The following is a 19,340-nucleotide window of genomic DNA, read 5'->3' as shown; positions in this document are numbered from 1 at the left end:
ATTTGCTACTCTTATGAGTGGCAATTAAAATTTATCCCTTAACCCATATATGTTATAGATCGCGAGTGGTTTTTAATTACCACATCTTAAAAGTAGCAAATAGTTAAATGTGACTATTTTCATCACAGCTTCCTTCCCAGGTCCCAACGTGCTCGGACGACTCAAAATCCCACCAAACAGCGGAAAAAACCACACGCTCCCGGACTGGTTTGGACTGATTTCGCAAATACGGCGAACGCGACGCACCCAGCCGCAAACCCCCCCCCCCCCCCCCCCCCCCCCCCCCCGGGCGCCGGCCGCCACCCCTCCGCGTGCAAATCCCGCGAGAAAGGCGGGTGTGAAACGCGAAAAGGCCCCCCTCCCCCCCCCCCCCCAACCCAACCCAACCCAACCCAAACCCCCCACACGCCTTCGCTTTCCCCTCCACGGCCACCGCTTTCTCTCTCTCTCTTTCTTTCCACTGTCCCCTTTCGCGGCCCCGCCCGCCCACAAAAACTCGTAAAAAAAACCCCACAAACACGTACACCCGCGCCCCCCGCACCCGCCATCCCCACCGTCCGCTCCCCAATCCCGCGGCTCGCCTCGCCCCAGGCCCCGCTCCCTCGTACGTACGGAGTACGTGTGCGTGGCCAGCGGGGGGGAGTTTGGGGCGGTCAAACGGTCGGAGAAGCGAGAAGCGATGGGTGGATTGGTGGCGTACGCGTGGAAGGATGCGGATAGCGAGAGCGGCGGCGGCGCGTGCGAAGGTTGGCTGGTTGGGCAGGGCAGCATGCACGCTGGGCTCTCTCTCGTCTCGCCTCGCTGCCGAGACGACGCAGGCGCGAGCGCGAGCGCGAGGCGTAGTAGTGTGTTGTTGTTGCCGTTGTTGCGTGTTGGTGTTAGGCCACACGTGCTGGGAGCCGAGATCTCGGTGCGGCGCGCGTCGTGGAGTGAGACGAGACGACACGAGACGCGGTGGTGTAGCAGTACTAGTAGCTCTCGTGCGGTGGTGTCGCGCGCGGCGGGCGTGCTGGATGGGTCGCGTTTTGTTTTTGTGGAGCACGTAACTTTTTGGGGGGGAGTTAGGTGACCTGTTTTGTCGTTGTTTGTGGAGAGAAACGATAAGACGGCCTGGCGTTGCATACTGATACTCTCTCATTCTCTAAATATTCTTAATTTTTTTAAACATGTTTAACCATTTATTTTATTTAAAATTTTTTTAAATATTATTAAAAAATAAGTAGTAGTATATTTAACGATAAATCAAATGATAGAAAAAGAATTAATAATTACTTAAATTTTTTGATTAAGACAAACAATTAAATATATTTAAAAAAATCGACGATATTAAATATTTAGTGAAGGACGGAGTACTTGCTAAGCTTTGGCCAGGGCCGGCCCTGGCCCTATACAGCCGAGGCGACCGCCGGGGGCCCATGATGGTGGGGGGCCAATACCTAATACTAGTAGTATAGTATTTTATCCGATGTTAAGATCAATGAATTTTATTCGGAATTAAAGGTGTTACAAGTGAGTTTGCCAGATTCTTCGATGTACGCGCCTGAGATTCTGAAGTTTGTTATGGATGCAGATTTCTATCCACATGTTTCAGTTGCCTATCAAATTCTCTTAACCGTACATGTGACGGTAGTTTCAGGTGAAAGAAGCTTCTCAAAATTGAAGTTGTTGAAGAATTATTTGAGATCAACTATGTCGCAAGAAAGGTTAAATGGCTTGGCTATGTGCTCCATCGAGAATGATATCTTGGACACTATTGATCTTAATACCGTTCTGCATTATTTTGCATCAAGAAATGTCCGAAAAAGTATCTTTTCATGGGAAGGAATTGATATGATGGATTTCTAATCTTCATTAAGTTAATAAATAATGATATTAGTTATAAGTTACAAATATATTATTATTTTGGTCGGCTTTATTTCTTGATAATTATCAGACATGTTAAATTTAATATATGATATTTTTACAAGTAAAATTAGCGTTTATATATATCATAAAATTTTATATATAACTTAGAAGACCCATCACGATAAATTTATCTAAGGCACTTAAAATCATAGGACCGGCCCTGGCTTTGGCATGCACGATCGGTCGATTGCTTGCTTGCTTGGCGGGCTTTGGAAGTTTGGAGTAAAGAAGAGAGACGGCGCAAAGGCAAAGTGGTGGTGAGCAGCAGCCACGAACGGGAGGAAAAGAAAAGAGAAAGTGGTCGTCTTTTTTTTTTTCTTCTTTACTCTACGAGCATATCAATAAGTTCCTGTTGCCCAAGCATATCAGGAACAGTGACTTCCTTAATTGCCATCGAGAAAACAACACAGCGCGGCGGTCGCCCCGATTGCGGGTACGCCCGATAAAATTCAATACGATTTTGCTATATCTCACTCGAAAGATTTTTTCTTATCTCTCACTCGATTTTCTCACTTAAATTTACAGTGCATTTTCTTATAAGTTACAGTGTAATTTATAAAACTTACACTGTAACTTTTGTAAGTTGCACTGTAATTTTTGAATCTTCGCATGTAAATTTTAAATTTTGTATTGGATTTGGTCTTTTTATCGAGGATATGGTAATTTAGTGTCCATTATGGTGTTTCTTAATTGCTTTTTGCTTTTTATTATATCTATCAGATTTTAATCCAAAGATTAAAAATCTGTGTGATACGATCGTAAAAATCTTTCGAAAGATGTATAGGTACTCCCAATTCAATATGGAGTACTATAGCAGGTTTTCAATACAGGAGTAGTACAGTTTTTTATCGTTAAACACTTTTTTTTCATACTTCCTCTATCTCATTTAAAAGATTAATGTATATCCATATTTATCACTAGAATTAGATTTTTTTTAGACAATTTTTTTTCATACTTCCTCTATCGCATTAAAAAGATTAATCGTATATCCATATTTATCATTAGAATTAGATTTTTTTTAGACAGGGAGAGTGCGTACTATGCCCATAAATATCTTAGGCCTTGTTTAGTTCCCAAAAAGTTTTTTCCAAAAACATCACATCGAATCTTTAGACACATGCATGAAACATTAAATATAGATTAAAAGAAAAAACTAATTGCACAGTTAGGGAAAAAATCACGAAACGAATCTTTTGAGCCTAAGTAGTCCATGATTAGCCATAAGTGCTACAGTAACCCACATGTACTAATAATTAGGCTCAAAAGATTCGTCTCACGGTTTCTAGGTGAGTTATGAAATTTGCTTTTTTATTCGTGTAGGAAAATCCCTTCCGAGTTCCGATATCTGGTCAAACATCCGATGTGACATCTAAAAATTTTCTTTTCGTGAACTAAACAGGCCTTTAGTAGCATATAGTGTTATTGTGTTTGGATGAGAGCAAATTTTATAACAGAATGACTGGTATCTCTAATTGTATTCTCATTATCAACTAGAGTTACAGAGTAGCATATATAATACATTGTCTCTAATACATTAGCTTTAATACAATATAAGTTTTTATTTTATTCACTTTCATCTAATCCATTGCTACCCTTCTCTTTTTTTCCCTTCCTTATATTTGTGAATATGATGTCTTTTTCATGTGGGGTGACTCATTCTCTCTTTTTACTTTTTTTGCCTATCTCTATGTGCCATCTCGAGGCTAGTGTACAAGCATGGATGGAATGGTCATATTTTAAATTAGATGAATGGGATGATATATTTCTAGTGTTCTAAAAATCAACTATAGACATCAACTTAGTGTTAGGCGAATAGTAGCCGTCACGACTTACCCCTAGTCGGCAAGTTAAGGCGGGAGATTTGTCTCGGCAGGCACTAAGACCATGTGGGCGTGTAGTAGGCAACAAAATGAGTAGGCGTTTCATCGGGAAGGAAGAGATCATGAGGAGGCGAGAAAAGAGAGGAAAAATCAAGAGGATGGAATGATTAGGGTTGGAAAGGAAATGGGAATCATACGACTCCGATTTAACGGTAATATATCAACTCTATTGGCCCATGAAAGCCAATAACAAGGATTATACTAGAGTTTTGTTTCTTTCCTGTTCACAGTTCACCTTTGCCTTTCTCATTCTCCTAGCAATAGACGACATGCTATGGTGGTTATGCACAGTGCACGCCAACGAAAAGATCTGGCTTGGTGCCCTACTTTTTTTTCTCTCTCTCTCTCTCCCTCGCTTTCTTCCTCCTCTCTCTGCTCTCGCCTTCTTACCATCTCACATTCCTTAAGGCCCCCTTCATTTTGCTCTATCTCAAACGGTCGTTGGCGCTAAATAGGGTTAGGCACTAGTTGACGCTTTCTTGAATCATATATACTCTAAAATTATTGGGGCATATAATTTTTTTTCAATATTATTTAGTCTCTCGTTGATGTTGCACCCTAAATAAACAAAATTCATCAAATCATGCCCTAGGATGTCAATTCTTACTATATCTTTCTTTTTACTTCAAAGGTCCATACACTGGCCCGACAATTCTAATTTATCAATAAAAATACAATTCAACAGAGTTTTTTTTAAAAGATTTAAAATGGGTGAAGTAAATCTATTTTATTTTCTCGGAAACGAGTATCCTCTTCCCCTGTGTGAAGGAAAGAAAAAAAAAGAATAATATCAGAAATGTTTGCTTTACTTGGGCCATAATCGAAACATCGAATACAATGGGAGCGGATACCAGCCCAACGTAAAAAAAAAAAGAAAAAAGAAGAAGAAGTCCACACCTCTCCCTTTTTCCGTGCAAAGGGTTTAGCGATCCGGAGCAGCAGGTGAGGCTGCGTGGGGTTTCTCTCGTCGTCCCCGCCGCGCCGCCGCCGCCGCATCCTCCGGGTGGGTTGCCGCCGCCGTCGGTCACCGATCCTCCCAGTCGAGGTGAGCACCTACCGTCTCCCCTCCCCTCCCTCTCGATTCTCCGGTCTCCCTCCCCACCCACCCAAATACCCAATCCTCCCAGCAGTTTTGCCATCTCGCCATCGACGTGATCTGACGAGCGAGGCTCAGGGGAAGAGCAGAACAGCCTTCCTCCCTCCCCGACTCGATTCGCTGCTCCTCCTCTCCTCCGGTCTGATGCATGTGGGAGGACAGTGGGAATGTTCTTTCTTCTCTTTCTTTATACAAATTTTGCCATAATATAATTATATCCGTTTATAGTGCTTGAACCAAACGCCGCCTTGGTTGAGAGATGGCTTTCGCTGGTAGAGTTGTGAATGCGCTCAGGAGGACTTCGGTCTCGTCCAACCCGTCGCTGCTCCAGGCAGTAAGATGCATGTCCTCAAAGCTTTTCGTTGGAGGTATGTTCCAAATTTGGATAATCGAACGCACGTTTCTGATGCCATTGATCGAAATATCCGATGTCATTTTGATCTACATGTGATTTTGTAGGACTTTCGTATGCCACAGACGACACCACCCTCAAGGATGTGTTTTCTCACTACGGCGATGTTCTTGAAGGTTTGCTTGTCTGATTACTATACGACTCACACACTGATTTTTATGGCTTGTATTTACTTGAAAGCATGTCGGGTGAGTAGTTAATGCTTTCTGTTTTCTTTGGATTGGATTCAGCTAGGATCATCATTGATAGGGACACAGGAAAGTCAAAAGGGTATGGATTTATAACTTACACATCAAGCGAGGAAGCTGCGGCTGCCGTTACTGCCATGGATGGCAAGGTGATCTTTCAGATAATATGGCTTTGTGTCTGTTTGCTTTCTGCTATATATACTGTGCATTAGCATTACCTCAACTGTAAAGCAATTCAAGACTTTAAGATGCGTACATTCACTTGAGGAATAACTTGTTCATCCCTCAAGCTTCAACAAATAGCTTGATTTTCGCTGCTATCTTTTTCAAGGCACTTGGCAAGTGCTGAAATCATGTATACTTATCATTTTTTTTGTTTTATTTGGTCAGAAGAGGCAACACAATTAAGCTATCGCCATCCCAAGCAATATTGAGTTTTGCAATTAATTAATCTCAAAAAGTAAAATGTTAATTGGCACTAAACCACTAACCCACCCACTGAATACTACTGCATTTAGCCTCTCTGGCTACATTTGAAATTTTTTGATGATTGCCATGTTTAGATTTCAGCTGACCATGTTATCAAATTGTTTTCCTTTTAGCATATACCGTACTAAAACGGTTCTATTTACGTGCGGGATGTATAAGAAATGGGCTTAGTTGACCCTGATATGCTAGAGTCAGGACTCTTGGACACTAAAGCATTATTGCTGAGTCCACCTCCAATGATCCATGGACACTACCAGAGCTACAAAATAGTTCAGCTGTAAATCATCTGCACATTAGAGTGTGTCTATTTATGAGATAAATGTTTTAAATATTTAGAGTGTTTGTATTTCTTTAATATTTGACAGGATACAAATCATCATAATTGAACTACAAATTTGTTTTGGTAGTCTGCTTTGTTGAGACTTCATTCCTAGGTAGATTATTGATGTTATAAGGGTATATTGTTTTTCAAACATAATATTCGTCTTTTGTTGTAAATATTAAACACTTCCCCTGATTTTAGGATCTTCAAGGACGAATTGTAAGGGTCAGCACCGCCAATGACCGTGCTGGTGGAATACGTGGAGGTGGTGGATTTGGCGCTGGTGGTTATGGAAGTGGCGGTGGATATAGCAGTGGTGGTGGATATGGTACTGGTGAGTATGGCAGAGGTGGTGGATATGCTGGCAATGGTGGATACGGTGGCAGGGCTTCTGAATATGGTGGTTATGGTGCTGGGGGATACAGCAGTAGTGGAGGCTATAATGCTACCAGTGTTCTTCATGGAAATGCTGGTGGCTACGGTAGCTCTGGTGTGTCCCATGGAAATGCTGGTGACTACAGAAGCTCTGATGTTTACAATACTACCAACACCTATGGCGCTGGCAACTTCAGCCATAGTGGTCAGTCCGGTGGCAGCTTCGGTGGAAACAACGGTGGAATTAGTGGTGGATGATTTGGTGCCGCCGGTAGCAGCAACCTCCACAACTCTGCCAACTTCAGCCATGGTGGTCAGTCCAGTGATGGTGGCAGCAACGGCGGCAACTCTGCTAGCAACTTTGGCCAAGGTGGTGGCTTTGGTGAAAACAGTGGTGGATATAACAGCGGACAATTTGGTGCCGCGGGTCACAGCAATGGCGGCTACTCTGCCAGCAACTTCAGTAATGCTAGCTTTGGTGCAAACAGTAGTGTATTTAGCAGTGGACAATCTGGTGCCACCGGTCGCAACAACGGTGGCAACTCGGCCAGCAACTTCAGCCTCGGTGGCAGCTTTGGTGCAAACAATGGTGGAATTAGCAGTGGACAATTTGGTGCCGTGGGTCACAGCAATGGAGGCTACTCTACCAGCAACTTCAGCCGTGGTAGCGGCTTTGGTGCAAACAGTGGTGGATCCAGCAATGGACAATATGGTGCCGCGCATGGCAACAACGGCAGCAACTTCAGCCACGGTGGCGGCTTTGGTGCACAAATGGTGGGTATAGCAGCGGACAATTTGGTGTTGCGGGTGTTGGAAATATGGTCATAAATCGGCATATTTTAATCCAAAATGTTAAGACAATAATCATGGCATAAACAGTGTAGGGTGATCTAGTGAGAACATGTAACAGTAGCAAACTATCATGCGCATCATGAATATCAGGAACAAGAGCATAGCATATCAGGAACAAGAGCATAGCAGTAACGCAGTAGCATGCTAAAGACATCATGAATATCAGGAACAGGAGAAGGATATACCCGAGAATGGCCCTCCGCTGGATTGTGAGGCAGAATTGCCTCCGTTGGTGTTGTTGTTCGCGGCACCGGCTCCAGGCGCACCACCTCCGGCTCCAGCTCCAGGTGCGCCATCTCCTCCAGCAGCTCCAGCAGCAGCTCCGGCTCGAGGCGCAGACATGGCGATGGCGAGGATGAGCAGTCGTGTGGGTAGCACTCCCCAAAAACCTGATCACCCGCCTACCCGGTGTAGATCTCAGGCGAAGGTGTGGTTTCGGAGGCCCTGCTCCTTCCGATCTCTCGTGCGCGCAAGCGATCAGAAGCGAGGAGAGCAGCACAGGCGCGGAGGAGGAGGAACTAACACCCGGGAAGGAAGGAAGCGAATCGTTCTGATCGGACTCACGGCAGTCGTGGGAACGTGGGTTAGTGGTTGCAAAAGAGTAGCGACGTGACGCACGCACGCACGCATGCCCGCCAGCCACGGCCTCGGCCCGGCCCGGCGCGCGCGCGTGTGGCTTTCCGACTCCTACCTCAACCAATCAACAGGGAGCCTCCAATAACTCCCTATTTAGGTTGAGATATTCCTCGCTTAAATCCTGAGGTGGTATTATTATCCTTAACACTTATTATGGGCCTTTGAGATTTAATAGAATATATTGGGTCTAGCCCAATTATTATAACAATCCCCACCAAATTTCAAGGCTCATAAGAAATGTTTTCAATGTTGTGCCTGTTTGATATACCAGGGTTTAGGTGGAGACTGTTAAGTTGAACTTCCACCTAGGAAATGAGCTACATCAGACCACAATTGAACAATGGACTATGCCTTGAATTGTCAGTTTTGTGTGATCAGGTTTCACTCAGAACCTTGACTGGTACTGGGCTGCCGTTCGCATCCCCTCTGTTTGGAGCATATAAGTCAAACTCCAGGCCTTTTATGAGTATCTAGAGATCGCCCAAACCTCATAGACTGTGACTAGTAGTCGAACTCATATAGGTGTGTTCCTTCTGAGATGTTCTGCAGGTCAACATCTCTGCTTGGAAAAGCCACTCGGATCACATTAAGGCATGAGCCATCCTACCATGCAGGAAAGAAGAGAAGTACATCATAAAAATGAGCCATTTTCAAGGGTCTCTTCTCTCAGTCACACAATAGTTTGTTTCGCCATCCAAATTCACGGGATCTCCGATCACAATGGACAGGTTTCCACTATTGTGCAACCTTAGGTGGGTATCAGGCCCATTTCCCTCGATGCACTGTCTATCACATTACGTGGTAGCCCCTTGGTAAACTGATCTGCCAGATTTCTAGCCGTTTGGACATAGTCCAATGCTATCACTCCGGAGTTTTTCTGCTTTCTGACAGATTTCAGTCTTTTCTTGATATGCCTAGATGACTTCATGTTGTCCTTTGAACTGTTCACTTTAATAATCACTGTTTGATTATCACAGTTCATTAGGATAGCTGGCACTGGTTTTTCAACCACCGGCAAATCCATCAGGAGTTCACGAAGCCACTCGGCCTCAACTGTCGCAGTATCTAGTGCTGTAAGTTCTGCTTCCATAGTTGACCTCGTTAAGATGGTCTGCTTGCAAGACTTCTAGGAAACAGCACCACCTCCAAGTGTGAACACATATCCACTTGTGGCTTTTATCTCATCAGCATCAGATATCCAGTTTGAGTCACTATACCCTTCTAGTACTTTTGGACACTCGGTATAGTGAATTCCATAGCTCATAGTGCCCTTTAGATAGCGCATTACTCTTTCCAGAGCCTGCTAATGATCATCTCCCGGATTTGAGACAAACCGGCTCAGCTTGCTTACAGCAAATGAGATGTCAGGCCTCGTTGCACTAGCCAAGTACATCAATGAACCAATGATTTGAGAGTATCTCAGTTGATCCCTTGCTATTCTTTAGTTTTTCCTTAATAGCACGCTGGGATCATAGGGAGTAGGAGCTGGCTTGCAGTCACTATATCCAAAGCGACTCAAAACCTTGTCTACATGGTGGGATTGCACAAGTGTAATCCCACCCTCATCTCCTCTATGTAGTTTGATGTTAAGAATAACATCAGCCTCTCCCAAATCCTTCATTTCAAAACTCTTGGACAGATAGTCCTTGACCTCCTCAATCACATTAAGGCTAGTCCCAAAGATCAATATGTCATCGACATATAAGCACAAGATCACTCCTTCTCCCCCACCATAGCGATAGTACACACATTTGTCAGCTTCGTTCACTACGAAGCCTGCAGATGTAAGCGTGGTGTCAAACTTCTCATGCCATTGCTTAGGTGCTTGCTTGAGGCCATACAAGAATTTTAACAGTTTACACACCATTCCCTCCTGACCTTCTAGTACATATCCGTCTGGTTGATACATATAGATCTCCTTCTCCAGCTCTCCGTTTAGGAAAGCTGTCTTAACGTCCATCTGATGGACGAGAAGACCATGAGAGGCTGCCAGAGCAAGTAGTACTCGAATCGTGGTCTAGCGAGCAACTGGTGAGTATGTGTCGAAGAAGTCCTCGCCTTCCTTTTGGGTATAACCCTTGGCCACAAGCCTTGCCTTGTACTTTTCAATTGTACCATCAGGCCTAAGCTTTTTCTTGAAAACCCATTTGCATCCTACGGGCTTGCACCTATATGGACGCTCAACGACTTCCCAAGTACCATTAGACATAATCGAGTCCATTTCACTGCGTACTGCTTCCTTCCAGTAGTCAGCGTCAGGAGATGAATATGCCTTTTCTATGGTTCTTGGGGTGTCATCCACGAGGTATACAATGTAGTCATCTCCAAAGGATTTTGCAACCCTGTCTCTTACTCTTGCGAGTATCTACAATGTTGTCCTCCTCAGGATTTTCCTCAGGCGTTTGATCATTGTGTTCTATTGGTGCAAAGTGTCCATGGGGCATGACAGTTTCTTGACTAGAAGTGCTAGGTGTATGTTTCATGGGAAATTCATTCTCAAAGAATGTAGCATCTCTGGACTCAGAAATTATACCAACATGCATGTCGGGTACTCCAGAGTTTACTATTAAGAATCTATAACCCACACTGTGAATAGCATAACCAAGGAACACACAATCAACAGTATTTGGTCCAAGTTTCCGCTTTTTGGCTATAGGTACATTTACCTTGGCCAAACAGCCCCATGTTCGTAGGTATGAGAGATTTAATTTCTTCCTTTCCCATTCCTCGAATGGTGTTACTTCCTTATGCTTCATTGGAATTTTATTCAGGACATGACACGCAGTCAAAACTGCCTCACCCCACCATTCCTTGGAAAGCCCCGCAGTGTCTAACATGGCATTCACCATCTCAGTTAGAGTACGGTTCTTTCTTTCGGCCACCCCATTTGATTGGGGTGAATAGGGAGGCGTCCTCTCATGAATAATTCCAAACTCTTCGCAAAAGGATGCAAACTCATTGGAAAAATACTCTCCACCTCTATCAGACCTTAACCGTTTGATTTTCCTTTCAAGTTGGTTTTCTACCTCAGCTTTATAGATTTTAAAGTAATGCAATGCTTCATCCTTTGTTTTCAATAGATACACATAATAAAATCTAGTGCAATCATCTATCAGTGTCATGAAATATTTCTTTCCCCCTTTAGTCAACACGCCGTTCATTTCGCACAAATCGGAATGAACAAGTTCTAGAGGTGCCAAATTCCTCGCCTCAGATGCCTTGTGTGGCTTGCGAGGTTGTTTCGATTGAACACAAGTATGGCACTTGGAACCTTTGACCAAAGTGAATTTTGGAATTAAACTCATGTTAGCTAAGCGCGTCATACAACCGAAATTCACATGACAGAGTCACGAATGCCACACATCAGACTCATCATTCTCGCTAATATGGTTCACAGCATTATGATTATTACACATGTCATTCAAAGAAAAGCGGAACAAGCCTCCGCTGTCATAACCTTTTCCAACAAAAGTCCCATATTTAGATACGACACATTTATTGGACTCAAACACAAGTCTAAAACCTTCTCTACACAATAGAGAGCCGCTAACAAGATTCTTCTTTATTGAAGGGACATGCTACACGTTCTTCAGCTGCACGGTCTTTCCCAAAGTAAACTTCAGATCGACCGTACCAACACCATGAACAGTCGCAAGCGACCCGTTTCCCATCAACAAGGAGGAACCTCTCCCGACCGGATAAGAAGAAAACAGAGAAATGTCAGCACATACATGAATATTAGCACCAGTGTCCACCCACCAATCAGGTGAGTGGAAAACAGAGAGAACTGTAGGTAATATTTTACCGTACCCAGATGTTCCTCCGCCCTCGCTAATGACCATGTTAGCAGACTTCCTGTCTTTGCGCTCAGGACAGTTCTTGGCCCAATGCCCAGACTTGCCACACACAAAGCAGTCTCCCTTCGCCTTTCCCTTGCCTTTCTTCTTAAAGTTGGTTGCAGCCTTAGGTTTGATATCAGCCTTAGAGTAGCAAGGGTTCATTTGGCTCCGGGGCGACCAGAACTGGGGGAGAGCTGAGATACGCCTTCAACTGAGTGAGGGCACGTTCAGCTTCCTCCGTCCAAGTAAACGGCCCGGAGCGTTTGAGGAGCTTAAATAAGGGTAGCGCCTTCTCTCCCAGCCTCGATATGAACCGACTTAGGGCGGCCATGCAACCGGTGACGCATTGCACATCCCTAAGCTTGCTGGGGGGGCGCATCCGCTCTATAGCTCGTATCTTCTCGGGGTTGGCCTCGATGCCTCGGGCAGAGACCAAAAACCCGAGAAGCTTGCCCGCAGGTACACCGAACACGCACTTATCGGGGTTCAGTTTTATGCGGGCGGAGCGGAGACTCTCAAAAGTTTCCGCTAGATCCGAGAGTAAGGTCTCTTGGTTGCGCGTCTTTACAACCAAGTCATCGACATAAGCCTCAACATTACGTCCTATTTGGCTACCCAAAGAAATTCGAGTAGTACGTTGAAAAGTAGGACCTGCATTCTTTAACCCGAAGGGCATTGTCGTATAACAATAAGTTCCTATGGGGGTAATGAATGCAGTTTTTTCCTCATCCTCCCTAGCCATGCGAATCTGATGGTAACCAGAATATGCATCTAGAAAACACAAAAGATCGCACCCCGCTGTGGAGTCGACAATCTGATCTATGCGAGGCAGGGGGTAAGGGTCCTTAGGACATGCCTTGTTAAGGTCGGTGTAGTCGATGCACATCCGAAGCTTGCCGTTCGCCTTGGGAACGACCACCGGGTTCGCCAGCCACTCCGGATGGATGACCTCGCGGATGAATCCGGCCTCCAGAAGACGCGCCACCTCCTCGCGGATGAAGGCTTGACGTTCCGGGGCCTGCCGCCGTACTTTCTGCTGGACCGGCCTTGCGCCCGACCGCACGGCGAGACGGTGCTCAATCACCTCCCTGGGGACCCCGGGCATATCCGCCGGTCTCCATGCGAAGACATCAGCGTTTGCCCGCAGGAAAGAGACGAGCGCGTCTTCCTATTTGCCGTCCAGAAGACCACCGATCCGTGTGGTCTTGGACGGGCCGTCGCCCAGGGCAACCTCCTTGACCGGGACCTCGTCGCATGTGACTATCCGCTGCCTCGGGGCGGCGGCGGCGGAGGTGCCAAGCCTCTCGTCGCCTCCCTCGGGCTTGGACGCGGCGGTGAGGTGGTCCGCGCGCTGCTCCATACAAGCAAGCGCGACTTTGAGGTCGCCATGGACAGAGATGGGGCCACCGGGGCCCGGCATCTTCATCTGGAGGTAGGCGTAGTGGACTGCCGCCATGAACTTCACCAACGCGGGCCTCCCTAGGACCGCGTTGTAGGGCAGACTGAGGTCCGCCACATCAAAGTTCACCCGCTCCGTGCGGAAGTTGGCGGATCCACCGAAGGTGACCGGGAGGTCGATATGACCTAGCGGCCAAGTGTGACCCGGCGTCACACCGATAATCGGCTGGGACGGCCGGAGCACCATCCCCGGGGCCTTGATAGCGTCAAAGGCTGCGGGGGAAAGGATGTTGAGGGCTGCTCCCCCATCAATGAGGACACGCCCCAGCTTCACGTTGCAAACAGTGGGGGAAACCACCATTGCGATCTATCCTCCCCGGGCAACGCACGGTGGGTGGTCGGTCTGGTCGAAGGTGAGGGCAACCTCCGACCACCGCGCCCGGCGCGTCGCCTCATGAGTAGGGGCCGCGGCCAGAAGCTCTCGCTTCATGGCCTTGAGGCTCCGGCGAGAAACGTGAGCACACGCTCCCCCATCGACAGTGGCAATGGTGGCCCCAGGCTCTTGGAAACCTAGGTCATCATCGCCGTCATCGATGTCCTCGGCGGGGGCCTTCTGCTTGGCCTCACTTCGCCGATTGCCGGAAGGAACCGCCGGGGACTTGCCCTCTCGGCGCTCCTGCCTCCTCTCCTCCTCCCACTTCCTCGTCAGCTCAGCCAAACTTTTGACTGCTCGGCAGTCCGCGAGGTCGTGAAGGGAGGTGTTGTGGACGATGCACCACTTGCCGGTTGGGCGCTCCCTACTGGGAGCGCCGGCCTCCTTCTTTTTGTCGCTCGCAGGCCTCCCCTTTCGGGTGGCCCGCGAAGCGCCCTCGACGGCGAGGACATGACCCTCGTCGTCGGAATGGGCTGACCTCTTCTTCCTCCTCCTGTCACGCCGCCCTGTCCGAGCAGCGGATCCGGGGGCGGCCGAAGCTGCCACACCGGAACCGGAGGGGTTCCAGGTCCATGCCTCTTCCTTACGAGCCACTCGGTCCGCGAGCTGAAAAAGCTCCGCGGTAGTCTGGGGCTCTTTGGAGGCGATCTTTTCGAGCATGCGGTGCCGCACACCCCCCCTGAACGCGTAGATCACCGCGTGTGCAGGGATGCATGGTATGGTGTTGCGGACTTGACAAAACCGCTGAATGTATGAGCGAAGTGACTCATCATCCCTTCGCTGGACTGCATGTAAGTCCGCTTCTTCACCTGGGCGCGGATATGTGCCTTGAAAGTTCATGGTGAACTGTTGGCACAAATCCTCCCAAGAGTGGACGGACGCGGGTGGCAAGTTCATTAGCCAACCCCGTGCCTGTCCCTTCAGGGCCATGGGAAAGAAATTCGCCATGACCCTGTCGTCACCCCCGGCGGCCTCGATCCCGGTCGTGTAGACCTGGAGAAACTCGGCGGGGTTGACGCTCCCATCATATTTTTCGGCGATGGTGGGCCGGAACCTTGGGGGCCAACGGACGTTCCGAAGGCTCGCCACAAAGGCTCTACAACCGACACCACCAACCGGGGGCACGGAGGGCTGATCCCCGCGTCCGTGTTGATGTGACACTCCGGACGAGGAGGCGTCCTCCGTTGCGTGGGCAGCACGTCGGCCATTACGCCGGCGCTCGATACTGATGCGGGCATCCGGCCCCCCACGCAGATCTTCCTGGGTCGGAGGCGCTGACGAAGGAGTGGCGGCCGAATGGCGAGCAACAGCCGCCGCTCGCCGCGCCCTCCGCCTTGACGACACGTAGCCGGTGGTAGCAGCGCCAGAGGTCTTGGTGGCGGAGGACCGCCCTCCAGCACTTAGGCGCTGCCGTGCCATCATGACCAAGTTGGCCACGTCGTCCAGCCAACGTTGGGCTGGAGTCTTCGGGTCAGGGACAATGGGCGGGTGACGTAGGAGCGCGCCCGCAGCTTGGAGCGTGCCCTGGGGCGTGCTGCCGTCGCCGTAGACGAGGAGGCGACGCTCCCCATCTCGCCGCCCTTCCCCATCACCCGTGGATGTCGAAGTCGCGGATCCTTCGGCCCTCTCGAGCGCCTCCTCCCGCCTAGGACTTTGGCGTGGAGGGGGCGGTGGAGTACGAGCTCGACGGCGTGGGTTCGGCTCCCCGTCGTCACCGCTAACACTCGGAGAGAGGTTGTGCACCTTTGCTTGTTCGGCCATTGGGCTGAACAGGAAAAGCTTGGCACATACGAAAGAATGCGAGAGTTTAGAAAAACACACGCAGAGCCCCCTACCTGGCGCGCCAGATGACGGAGCGTGGGGCTCCTCACCGGGAGACCGCGCAGGCCCCCCTTTGCCGGTTCGGCCGGGGGCCCTGGGTGAGATTATAAGCTCCTAGTCTGTGTGTGGAAGGTTCGCGAGAATGGAAACACACAAGACACGGGCGATGTATACAGGTTCGGGCCGCTGAGAAGCGTAATACCCTACTCCTGTGTTTTTGTGGATCTATGTATGAAGAAGCTACAAAAGAGCTGGAGAACCAGAGAGCTCTTACTCTCTCCCTCTCTGATCGTTCTGGATCCGAAAATCAATCCCCCTTCTAAGTGGGCAAGGTCCTCCTTTTATACCTCAAGGGGATACCACATGCACCATCTCTCTCTTTTTTGTGGGGACTTATCCTATCTTTTCATAAACAGACGGAGACTTGTATGGTTGCTGTCCGAATGACCTTCTGATGGGACAGCCCATACCTACCTCCACTTCCGCCGGAAGCAGGCGCGACGTGGGAACATGGCTGTCTGCTGACGACATGATCAGTGTCAGACCGGTCACAAATCGGTCATTCTTGTCCACCACGCGTCAGTTTATCAATCTGCATGTTCGCCCCTCTTCATACAATGTCTTGCTTGTAATGGTTAGGATGAAGCCTGGTATATATCTGACCGGGACCAACGTGCCATCTCCAGGAGCTAACACGCCGGCTCCGGCTAGGGACGAGTGCTTGGAGGCTCTCATCCTGACGGGATGGGGCGAGGCGTGCGTCAGACCGCCTGTCGCCATCTAACCCACGATCTGATCGGTCTGTGACTGGTCACAGACCGGATAAACGAGCGCGCTGCACTGCGTTACATGCGGCGTGACGCGCTTGTCCAAACCGCAATAAATGTGGTTAGGTGAGCCCCGCTATGCTCACCTACCCCATATACGTGGCGCAAAACCCACAAGGGGTCGGGGCGCCTCGGCCCTCGGGGCCGAGACGGGAGCGGTCCGACCCCTCGGGGAGACAAAGAGAAGGGCGGCCGTATCACCCTCGGGCCCGACCCCCCCCCCCCCCCCCCCCAGGGGGTTAGGCCACGTGGGTGATCGTGTCTGCCTCAAGTCTCTAAGTCATGATACTCCCGGTCCCATGTCACCGACACCCGCCTACCCGGTGCAGATCTCATGTGACGGTGTGGTTCTGAAGGCCCTGCTCCTTCCGATCTCTCGTGCGCGCGGAGGAGGAGGAACTAACACCCGGGAAGGAAGGAAGCGAATCGTTCTGAGCGGACTCACGGCCTCCTTATCTATTAGGAGAGAGACAGTCGTGGGAACGTGGGATCGTGGACGCGCTGTTGCGGAGGCAGTCGTGGGAACGTGGGTTAGTGGTTGTAAAAGAGTAGCGACGTGACGCACGCCCGCCAGCCAGCCACGCCACGCCCTCGGCCTCGGCCCGGCGCGCGCGCGCGTGTGGCTTTCCGACTCCCACCTCAACCAATCAACAGGGAGCCTCCAATAACTCCCTATTTAGGTTGAGATATTCCTCGCTTAAATCCTGAGGTGGTATTATTATTCTTAACACTTATTATGGGCCTTTGAGATTTAATAGAATATATTGGGCCTAGCCCAATTATTCTAACAGCGGGTGGCATCAACGACAACAACTCTACCAACAACTTCAGCCACGGCGGTTTTGATGCAAACGGTGGTGGTGGATTCAGCGGCGGACAGTTTGGTGCCGCGGGTGGCAACTCCAGCATCAAGACCGCCGCTAGAGGATTTGGTGGCAGCCGCGGTGGCGGTGGCGGGGCCATGGGCTATGGAGGTAGCCAGGTTCAGTACAATATACGGGAGCAGTCGAGCATAAATGGCATCGTTTGATTGCTTTGACACAAATGTGCTAAATCTCTTTGGATAGAGGAGCATCGTCGCTTTTGATAGGGGTATAATATAAAGCTAGCAAAGTAGCAATACTGGCCGGGCTTCATTTTGCTCGCTGCTTCAAGAGAAGTGGAGTAGTACCATGTTGACAAACGGTTGCAGTTTAGTGAGATGAAAAAGAATGGAAACCGTGTAGCTTTTGTTTATCCGTGATTCTATTTGTATTATGCTTTCATTACTTGACAGCTTGTTCCGTTGTTGGCCGATCGCTGCATGAGCACGGCGATGGCGGACGACGAGCACGGCGCACGGCTGATCTGATGAGCTCCCGTGCGATCCGGCTTGGACGTACCGTCGAAGTGGCATTCGATGGGAGATTCAGACTCCAGATATGCGCGACGTTTTCGTTTGGTCAGTGTGTTTCATAGTTTACTCTGGTCTATCACGTAGCCAAAATTTAATTATTGAAAAAAATTAATTTTGAAACTTAATTTTAGAGTTGATTTTGATAGTATTTGTATCGTGAATATTTAAGTATTGGTTTTTAAGTCACTATGAACCCATAAATTTATTTATTTATGGTTAATAAGTGTTATAACTTGTAATCAGCTATCGGTAAAACAATAAATGAGAGAAATTGGCAACATGAAAGTTTTTGAAAACGCTATGGCTCGTGCGCCCAATGCCTAACCAAATATCGGGGACTTGTTCTCATTCATCTATACTATATCTTTACCCACTTCTCTCTTTCTGGGACTCCATCGAGAATGCGTCAAGCCGTGGCTATCATGTGATATTTGAAGGTTGCGCGGCTTCCGTTCGCCTAAGCAGTGGCGACGATGTAGCTGAGGACCGGAACCGATGACGAAGCCTCGAAGGGACCGGTGGATGCCCACTTCGGTGAAGTAGAAGAGCCCTGCCGCATTTTGGTATGGATTTGTAGCTAAAATTGAAGGAGTCGATGGACACATGAGTGAGGAAGAAACTAGATCTAAACTGGTAAAATTCATTTTTTTTAATGTTTCAGGTAATGTACCTTCATAATTTTTAGGGTTGGATTAAAATGTTGCATAAGGTTACTTTCATGTTGTTTTACGTTTTTGTCTTTGGTTTTTTCATATCCGTTGATGTTTCAGTGGTTGAAGCTTTATGTTTCATCGGTGAAGAATGAAATGTTTCAACCTTTGATCCAAGTTTGTTTCGCCATTTTAATAAATTAAAATATTTTTGTTGTGTTAGTGTTGATTTGTAGTCGCGTCGAGATGTTCTAGTGCTCTCGTCCTTCAAGTGGTCTGTGCCTTGCAGGCGTGCAAAACTATGCCATGAGTTTGAAGCACCGGAAAAATCGGCAGCACTGGAAGTTTTAGTGTCTTGAGCAGTTTGTTCCTGGTAGCGGCTACTTTGGTTCTCAGCAATGTTTGTTGATGGCATGGCATCAAACGGTTATCTTAGGTTCAAATAATATTAAATTTTATTACGCAATTCAAACACAAAAGCTGGAATAGCTCAGTTGGCTAGAGCGTATGGCTGTTAACCATAAGGTCGGAGGTTCGAGCCCTCCTTCTAGCGATTTTTTTAATTTTTTCACTAACTCACACAAAATTTACCTTTTTACCATTTTTTTAATTTTTTTCACTAACTCACACAAAATTTACCTTTTTATTCACTACCGAATTTTTTCATTTTTTCACTAACTCACACAAAATTTACCATTTTTTAATTTTTTTTTTTATTTTTTCACTAACTCACACAAAATTTACCTTTTTATTCACTACCTCACTCAATTATAACTCACACAAAATTTACTCAATTATAAATCACACAAAATTTACTTTTT

The 19,340-nt window shown here is 47.8% G+C and overlaps 1 protein-coding gene and 1 non-coding gene across 2 annotated transcripts; both read left to right on the top strand.

The window, feature by feature from the left end:
* Positions 1-4,698: 4,698 nt before the first annotated feature.
* LOC4343831 (glycine-rich RNA-binding protein 2, mitochondrial) lies at positions 4,699-7,630 on the top strand. The gene is made up of 5 exons (XM_015790086.3): positions 4,699-4,830; positions 5,110-5,249; positions 5,341-5,409; positions 5,524-5,630; positions 6,494-7,630. Exons 2-5 carry the CDS (start codon positions 5,141-5,143, stop codon positions 6,923-6,925), a joined length of 717 nt encoding a protein of 238 aa, XP_015645572.1. The 5' UTR covers positions 4,699-4,830; positions 5,110-5,140; the 3' UTR covers positions 6,926-7,630.
* An 11,368-nt stretch (positions 7,631-18,998) lies between these two features.
* On the top strand, positions 18,999-19,072 carry TRNAN-GUU (transfer RNA asparagine (anticodon GUU)). Its single transcript has one exon. It is a non-coding gene; the product is annotated as a tRNA-Asn (tRNA).
* Positions 19,073-19,340: the final 268 nt, after the last annotated feature.

Source organism: Oryza sativa, chromosome 7 (genome assembly GCF_034140825.1).
Source record: "Oryza sativa Japonica Group chromosome 7, ASM3414082v1".
NCBI classification, from domain to species: domain Eukaryota; kingdom Viridiplantae; phylum Streptophyta; class Magnoliopsida; order Poales; family Poaceae; genus Oryza; species Oryza sativa.
Note: the sequence above shows the minus strand (reverse complement) of the source record. Positions and strands in the feature narration are given on the sequence as shown.